The sequence below is a fragment of the Anser anser genome, assembly GCF_964211835.1.
Source record: "Anser anser genome assembly, chromosome: 14".
NCBI lineage: Eukaryota > Metazoa > Chordata > Aves > Anseriformes > Anatidae > Anser > Anser anser.
In genome coordinates this window covers 10,560,939-10,570,059 of record NC_139735.1, presented here as the reverse complement: position 1 = coordinate 10,570,059, position 9,121 = coordinate 10,560,939, and the positions used below count along the sequence as shown (strand labels likewise).

General features: G+C 45.6%; 1 protein-coding gene across 2 annotated transcripts in view; it reads left to right on the top strand.

The window, feature by feature from the left end:
* The first annotated feature begins 2,677 nt into the window (after window positions 1-2,677).
* ERGIC1 (endoplasmic reticulum-golgi intermediate compartment 1) overlaps window positions 2,678-9,121 on the top strand; it is a 57,695-nt gene continuing 51,251 nt past the window's right edge. The window contains exon 1 of one of the 2 annotated variants that reach the window (XM_083798720.1): window positions 2,678-2,834. In XM_083798720.1, the coding sequence (XP_083654846.1) occupies window positions 2,815-2,834 (20 nt within the window). In that variant the 5' untranslated portion in view covers window positions 2,678-2,814. The remainder of the gene's footprint in view (window positions 2,835-9,121) is intronic. The other variant, XM_083798719.1, reaches the window with a different exon arrangement.

Genomic DNA, 9,121 nt, shown 5'->3' with positions numbered 1-9,121 from the left:
TCTATAAAGCATTAGTTACAAATCCAGATAGTCATCCACGATCTGATTTATCTATAAGGAAATGAACTAAAATGAGGAAAATATTCCTTTTTGTGTGCGTGTGAGATCAGAATTATGAACACAGAATTAGAAATGAGGGGATTTGTTTGCTAATTTTAGAGGTGAAGGTGACCTTACTCTGTAGTCTTAGGTGAGTCAATTCATCCCTCTGCTTCAGTTTCTTCATTAGTGAAAGAGTTCTCAAAATTTTTACTTACTGATTTCAGAGTAGTAGTTTGGCTCAATGCTATTAATGCTATTTGAAGAGAAATGATTGATAGTTTTAAGGCTACTGTTATCAGGAAAATATTACCTTATTACTTACATTAAAAACAATATAGTTAACTTTTAAATCAGTTGTCAGTATCGGTTTACTTATTCCAGTTCTAATGATGTGACAAGCACCTCAAATAAATCCGGGCTTTCAGTTCCCATTCTAATACACAACATGATCTAAGCAGCCGCACCCAGCTGGACTGAGGACAAATTCCAGTGCTTATCTCAGGCTCACTAGAAGCCTTATGTAATTAAACAATATTGTGACGAGGGTCTTATCTCAGAGCATTAACTTCTTCTTCCCTTGGCAAGGATGTAAGTGAACTGGATCAAATTGGAAAGCTGTCCTGGCGCTGCTCTGAGTCCATTAGTTTCTTCAGAGTTTGACCCTTTAGTTGCAAATAAAATCTTCCCAATGTGAGCTCTTACTACTTGAGGAACAAGAACATTCAAGGCCACCTCCAGATTTCTCTACCGTACAAGTTAAGTGCTTCTGTAACCACTTTAGCACTATCTTGGCTCCTGACAGAGTTTGTCTTTGCATCAGATGGTTAATAACAGTTAATGATATCCAGGCCTTGCCAGGAGCCCAGACTAGCACTTGGTTGTGTAACTAGAACTTGATAGGCACTGTTTTGTTGTGTGTTGCTTTTTTTTTTTTTTTTTCCACTACAGATAGTACCCGCTGGCTATGCCTACGTAATTGGTTTGACCTCATGAGAGATGAGAACTGTCTCATTAATTTCAGTGTGTTGTTCAATTTTGGAGCACAATGCAAAGTGCAGCAGGATTTCGTGGCTGATCACTTTGCAATCTGCTGAATATGCTTGCACAATGCAGTTTGGATCATTTAGATGTCTGAGATCAAAAAAACAATTAGGTATTTTTATCTGTTCCCTGGGGGCTTCTGAGGGATTGTGCCTTGTTATCTCATCCCTGGGATTCCTCCACTTTAGTTTTAAATACTCCCAGCAAGAATTATTCTCTCTTCCTTTGAAAGGCTATGGCATTGATTGGCATTGATTAACAGCTCTGACTCTTAGGTAATTTTCCTCTGCTTGTTTCAATCTGGATTATTTTTTTTCCAAGTATGGGTCAGGTTTCTGGGTGAAAGGAAAGAGTGGAAAGATGTGAATCTCTAAGCATGGAGATGATAGCATGAGAAAGAGAAAGCAAGCTGCAGAACCAAGAAGAAAAGCAGTATTTAGCAGACAGCGTATTTAGACTGCTGCCATTTCTGCTTTTAGAGTGAGAAGACGAAAGTAGTTGTGTTCTGTTCCTGCACTGTAATCAAACATGTGAGTGATACCACTCCCAATTGCAGTAGTGGTCACAGTTTATCTGCAGCAAAAAGTCCCTGGCTGATGCTATTAGCTGGAGACTTTAGGAAGCAACCTGTGGTGCTGGCTGATACACGGAGCAGTGTGGCACTAGTGATGTGCGTTGCATTAAACCCAGCAGGGATGAAGCCAGACAAAAGCATCAGCGCTTCAGGCAAAATGGCAAGACAGCAGATCAGAGAGATGCTGGCGATGGGGAAACGTCTTGCCTGCGGAATACGGAGCTTTTTCTTACTTCAAGTCTTTGGCCTCCTATAAAACTGCAGAGAGATTTTCAAGAGAAAGCAAAGAGCCGTGCTGGCACCGAAGGAGTTCACCCAGCGCGTGTCAGCAGGTGCAGCAGCAGTGCGAGGGTGCTCCTCCGTCCTTTACGGTCACTTCGAACCCTGACCCATCTCCCTGTCTATCACCGCGGCTTTCCTCTGTCCCCAAACATAAGCTGTCATTACTGTGATGCTGAAAGCACAAGAGATGCCTGACAAACCCACGACACCGCACCCATGTGAGCCGCCACGCTGCGGCCCACGTGCCTTGCCATTCCCACTGGATCATCCAGGGCAGGCTGTGATTTTGATTTTTCATTTTTTTTTGATTTTTTCTGAGGGCTGCTGAGGAGCCGGCGGCCTCTTGCAAACGCGTGGTGGCTGTGGAAGGCCAGGGAGGGGAGAGCTGGGCAGGATCACTCCCCTGTAGGCCAGGAGCCCTGTGACTGTGGGACAGCGGCTCCCAAGGGTTTTGGGCTCCCAAGGGTTTTGGGCTCCCAAGGGTGCCCGGCCTCCCAAGGGTGTTCATCGGGGTGCTGCAGGCGCTGAGAGGGCCCGGGGGGTGCTGAGGGAGACGTGAGCACCCCTCACAGCCGCGGGGTGCCTCGGGGGTGCCGGGGGGGGGGTGCCTCAGGGCTGCGGGGCACTGCCGGGCCCCGGGGCGCCTCCGGCCGGGCGGGGCGGGTTCGGCCGGACCCCGCGGGCACAACCGGGGCCCTCGGCCCCCCGGTGCCCGTTAACCCGGCGGCGGAAGCGGCGGCCGGGCCGGGCCGCCCAATGGGCTGGTGCAGCGCGGCGGCGGGGCCGGCACTTCCTGGGGCCTTGCAGCCGGCGGCAGCGGGGCGAGAGCCGGGGCCGGGGGCCCGCAGCCGAGCCCGGCGCCCTCCACCAGCACCATGCCCTTTGACTTCAGGAGGTGAGCGCGGCCCGGGCCGGGCGGAGCAGGGGCTGGAGCCGCCGCCTCCGCTCCCCGCCCGGCCCCGCGGCCTCCCCCGGGTCGGTAAAAGGCGGGCGGGGTGAAGCCGAGCAGCCGTCCGGGTTAGGGAGGAGCGGCAGGGAGGCGAGAAGTAGGGCTGGGAAGGGACGTGGGAAAGCCGGGCGGGCGGTAATTAGCGTTATATAATGGCGTTGTGCAAAGGAGAGCGGGGCGTGCGGAGTTTCGGGCGCCCCCGGGTGCCAGGGGCGGAGCGGCGGGGGCTGCCCGGCCGCAGGCAGCCTCTCGGCCCCGGGGAGGCTCCTCCGGGGCGGGTGGGGGCCGAGGCGCTGCCTGCCTGCGGGGCCCCGGGGCTGGGGTGCTCCTGGTGGGAGCGGCTGAATCCCCCGAGACCCCTTGGGTTATGGTGGAGCCGGAGGAGTAACGATTCGTTTCCCGCTTGACCCCCTGCAGACCCTAAGAGCGTCCCAAATCCATGCACGTTGTGTGCAAAGTGCACAGATTTGTACACCCTATGTGCAAAGTATACAGATTCATACATGTTGCATGCAAAGTGCAAGGATTTGTATGCACTTCATACACGCTACGTGCAAAGTGCACAGATTTGTACCTACTACATGCAAACTGCACGGATTCATACACGTGGCATGCAAAGTGCACAGGTTCGCGCACACACGACGTGCAAACTGCTCAGATAAGTCTCACCTAGGTTTCGTCAGAACATTAGGACTGCAATAAGAATACGTGAGTTTGGGGGAATTGAGAGGTAACAGGTGTTTCTTGGTGCTTTGCATGCTAAACCATCATGAGCCATACAAACCCAACCCTTTGAGGTGACTGGAGGAAACAGCGATAGTGTGTTGTTTTTTAGTTCTCCCAAACAAAAGCTGCGTACTGTGTTTTTGCTGTAATTCTAAATCAGGCCTCTCATTTATACAGGCTAACATGATCTTGTATGTGATCCGTGAGGCACTATTGAACATGGAGGCAGTTGCTTCTGAATGAAAACTTGCTGACGCTGGAAACAGCATCTGCTGGATCATGTGGGATCCGGGTCCCAGAGCCCTGTTTCTGCTTTTGTCTAAAACTTGGTAGAAAAATTCTTCTCGGCTTTGGAGACATTCTGCCAGCTGCAAGTCCTGTTGCCGTCTGTTTTCAGGCTTGTAGAATACACAAACAATAAGGAATCCTGGGTTGTGGCTGTCACTTTATAATAGCAGATAAAGAAAATGTTATTTCTGATGTCTTAAAAACGTAATTTTTGTTGGGTCTCAAAACGTGCATATGGAAAACAGGGCTCATAAAGAGTAATTGTCTTAAGAGAAAGCACTAGTGCTAAACTTCGGAATGGTATAAAGGCATTGAATAAAAGCTGAGTTTCAGCGTTTGGATTACTGAGTTATAAAAACATAGAGGCATCAGTTCCAATCTGCATTTTAAAGATTCACAGTCCCAAGTAAGTTCTGTGTCACCAGGTTGGAGGATTGGAAGTAGACATTTCGAAGCACCTGCTTGTATGATGTAAGAATACTGAGGTTCATCTTTTCTGCAGAGATGAGACTTCAAAAGGCTGCAGTTGGTATAGCCAAGAACTATATTTTATTGTACAGAGAGACTGTTGTCATGTGCAACAGACTGCTTTCCTGTTTTAGCAACGTGAACGGAGTTCAGGAACAACATTTTTTCAAAGGTTAGAGACAGTCTTTTAGCTGATGTGGTTTTTGTTCATTGTGCTGCCAGTGGAACAAAATCTGTTGAGGTTGGAAAATTTTACTGTCGTAGGTAAAGAATGATGCATGCATTAAAGAACTTACAGTTGCTTCCTGACAATGACATAACATACAGCACAATATTCTTAGAGAAAGAAAGTTACCACCTGTAACGTTTCTCAATGAAGAGGTGAAGAGGTTTTTTGTCACGTAAAATGCAAGGATTTTCTTTCAGAGATTTCAATTGGATGTTGCCTTTGCAAGGTACAGCTTGGCACCTTAAAATACTTTAATACTTAAATACTTTAAAGTGTGTGTTACACTTTTGTATGATTAAAGGGTTGGATTGATTAAAAAATTTTTATAAAACTGCCCCTACATATCTTCTAGAGTCCAAAATTTAGAGGTTCAAGTGGAAAGGTATTGTTTTTTTCTGGAAGTCACAGGTTTCACCAAAAAAAATCTGTTCTTCAACTAAAAATCAAACCATTTCCAGCCATTTGACTAAATCTTTTGCATCTCCTAGATTTTAGGTTCAAATTTGTCTGGATTGAAGAACCCAAAGTGCTTAAACCAGTTTCTTGGAAGTTGTCTCCCAGGCTCAGGGTCTGAGGCATATTGGTTGGTATCAGATGTGGAAGTAGTTTGTTTTGTTGCTTGTACTGTACTTTTCTTTTTCTGTAAGACTTCTGTGTTCTTGGCTTATCAATGATACCTTTTGCTGCTAAAAAGTACATTTAAATTATAAATAAAAGAATATCTTTACAGTAATTTCAAGTGAATAAATAATTAATTCTGTCCCGAGTAGCTTTAGGCTGTTAGTAATCCTTAGTACTTGCCTAATGCTTTTCACTTTTCAAAGCGTTTCATGTTCACTAATCTCTACTGTCCTGCTGTGATGTTAGTAAGGAATCGAGCTTTTATTTTCCAGACTGGAGGCTTCGGTACAGGTCTGTTCAGTGCCTGTCACGAGACACCAGCCCTCCTGCAGAACTACTAAATCAGTTTGTATTTCTGGAATGCCCGGTTCCTTCTTAATTTTTAGAACATACTTGGCTGAGAGAGCAAAAGAGGTTTTTGCTTGTTGCATTTCCCCCTGTGTGTTAGAACTTGCGTCGGCAAAGCAGCTTCATACCTATTTGGGGATTTTGAGGTATGCAGCTGGAGCAGAAAGGGTACTTCCCCCTCAAGCCTTTAAAACTCAGTGTCACCTGTGTTTCTGCAGCTTCCCTAGATGTTAAAAATCATAATGAGATTAAACTATAAAGCCTGGGTCATCTTGAATGGTGATCGCAGGCCAGGTTTCTCACATGTTGTGTGATCCACTTAGCAGGGAGGCTTAGCTTCGGTGGTGCACAACAGTGCTGGAACCGAGCCTGCTCTGGTGCTGGGAATTACAGAAGTAAAAATGAGGTGACTCCTGCACACTGGAGGTGGACGTGGCATAGAGAAACGTGCTGCAAGTTCCGTTGCTTTTGAACCTGGTGGCTTTTCTTGGCATCTGCCTATTTGCATGAAAGTTACTGATGGCTTCGTAGCAGCTACTGAAACTCCTGAACTATTTTGGTAGCCATAACTGATTGGACTGGGAGGAACTAAAATAGACTAAATGGACTAAAATAGACCATTCTGAAATCAAGTTTTTGTTCTAATTGCGGGCGATTCTCAGTTGTGCTCTGACCACTGTTTCATGGGCATAGAGCAGCAAATATCTGTGAATCCTCATTGTTATATTCAACTGAACAATTCGGAATTTATTTCCCAGTACTGATCATTGTGATGTTTTGATTAGGGTTTTTGTTGTTGTTTTTTCCCCTTATGGCTTAATAACCTCAATGAAGTACTGTTGTTCACCAGTATGTTATACCTGGATTTTGGAGGTCGTGGGAAAGGAACCAGGCTTAGAAGGGATTTTGATTTAAGCGCTAACTTAGAGTGGAAGTTCTTTGTGGCAAAGACTCTTATTCCCTCTGCACAGTACAATGGGGCCCCTCAGTCAGCTGTTTTTTGCTAGGATTGTAATAAATGATACTTCCTGCATGGGTATTCTGATTCAAATCTAAATAATATATACATATTTTTTTCGTTTTGGGGCACAGGCAGGTCTTTGCTTTGTTTCCCCTTAGTCTTTTTTAAAATCGAATTGTCCAGTCTTAACTGAGGCTGACACACTTTCGACACGATTGCTTTCAGGAGAGGCAGTATGTTTGTGAATGTTTTTAATTTCGACCTGCAAGGTGTGATGGCTAATAGGCAGGCTGATGCTCGAGACAACTGACCTGGCACAGTTGCGAAACTGGCGATGCAGCAGCATCAGGGAGGTCTGTTTGGCCGCCTTCGATTCCCCACCAGATTAGTGAGATCGAACTGGCGGATTGTCGGCGATTTGGAGTCTAAAGAGAAAAATCTTTTTCTGAACTAAGCAACCCCTTGGACAACGATTTCCCATTCACTCATAAGCTGAAGGAAAATAGCTTGCTTTTAGTCTTCAGGCTTAAGGAAAGAAGGAGCAAAGCTCTCGTAATCGTACTGTTTGACAGGTTTGTGGGGGTCACAACTTGAAATCTGAGGGGTTACAGAAAGATTTTGCTTGAACTTTTTGGGGAGTTGTTCAGCTTGTGTTTGAACATCTTCCAGTTGTAAAGCAAAAATAATGACTAAATGACGTTTTGGCGCTGCCTAACGAATATCAGATGCTGGTGGAAATGTACATATTTGTTCAGGAGCTTTAATTTGCAGTCTCTTTGTGAGGTCTGAGGCGGTTCAGTTTCCCATCAGACTGCAGCACTCCATCCACCTGTTTGCTCTCTCTCAGCACATTGTTTAACAAGCCACATAAATACATAGTGGTTCCTTTGGCACAATTACTCGCTGAACTTTACAAATGAGCTCACGGTGTCTGTCCCGCGGAGTGTATGCAGTGGTGATAGCAGCAGGTATCGTCTGTTCTTGGCTGAAACGGCGTGGGGAGGATAAGAAAGAAGAACGAGCAGCCGAGGCCAGCCGGGATGGTTTCTCCTGGTTAGATGACTTGTGCACGCAGCAGTGGTGTAACGACAAGGTTTGCATGTGCCTTTACAAAGTTGCGTGTGGTTACGCTCCCTTTTGCAGCCCTAAGCTTTGCCTCTTGTATAACTCTCTTCAAAATCTTAAATCTTCCATGGGATTTACTTGGTAGCTGACTTCCTAAAGCAGCTCCTACATTTCCAACTCGTGGCGTAACACTGTTCTGTGGCGGTTAGATGGGTGCCTCTCTACACTTTGCAGAGACCCGCACTTTTTTTTTAGCCTGTGAAATGCCAGCTGACCGTTTCAGCACACCTGGTAGCTCTACGAGCATATTTTCATAGTGAACTTAACCATGCCTGGCAAGCGTGCTGCTCTCTGCGTTGTGCAAGGTGCTGGTAAACAAGCCTTCCCAGGGCTATTGCTGCCGCCTTACGTAAGCGCCAGGGTTGGTTGTGGTGCCAGGCAGCAGCGTGACTAACTTTGTTTCAACAATAGCCCTTTGAGAGCACCTGAAAAATTATTCTGCAGTCGGATGGGCACACAGAGTTGTACAGACAGAGCCTGTTGATGTTTATGCCACCAATAACTGACTATGCATAGAGTGCGTGTGTGTAAATATTTCTTCCCAAGTCTACTTAATCCATTACTTGTCTTAAAATAGGAAAAGTTACCTACTCCCACTGAGTAAGTACAGGAGCATTAAAGTCTGGCTTTGTAGGAAAGTTTTGAATTGTTCCTTCTGAACTTTAACTGTCCTGCTTTGTTCATTCGTTGATGACACAGATGCTTTCTTCATGGCATCATAGTTCATTGCTGTAAAAATGACTGAATCACACAGTAAACAGAGTTGAAGCAATCCCATGGAGTGAGAGAAGCTGCACAAGTTGTACAGCTTGTATTTTGAAGTGTGCATGTGTATTTTTTTAGGTATGTAATTCAAACAGCGGAGGTGGTGAGAAAAGAATAGTCTTGCAACGAAAGAAGAAATCATCTGTTTTTTTTGTCTTCTATCCAAGCACAAGCTCTGAAGCGTTGTCTAGGTATTCCTGCACCAAGCCAGCTGCCCCTGGAATGGAAAACTTATTCTGCCAAAAAAATTATTAACAACAATCTTGTCGCGATCTACAAAATCTTATACTGAAATATTTGACTATTTTAGTATTGCTCATGGCAGACACAAGCCGGTAAAGACTGCAGTTAGATGGACGGTGCAGTTGGCTGCATTTGAATTGTGTGTTTGGATGTTCCTCGTTTTGCTTCGCTTTTTTTTAAGGCTATTTCCAAATGAGGTGTATATAGTTTAATCCAGAGAAGGTAGAAACACAGGATGGCTTTTAATACAGGAGGCTTTGAAATGCTGTGTTCATGTAGACAGGCATGCAGAACTGCTAACAGGATTTCAGGCAGTCATGACTGGTTGGTATTTGTTTAATAGTCATGTCCTAAGGCAGATCACTTGCGTTCTTAATTGCTGTCCATCTCCATAGACCACTAAAATACCAGTGCAGCCAGTAATGTAAATATAACTTTGTGATTTCAGATAAAGGTGAG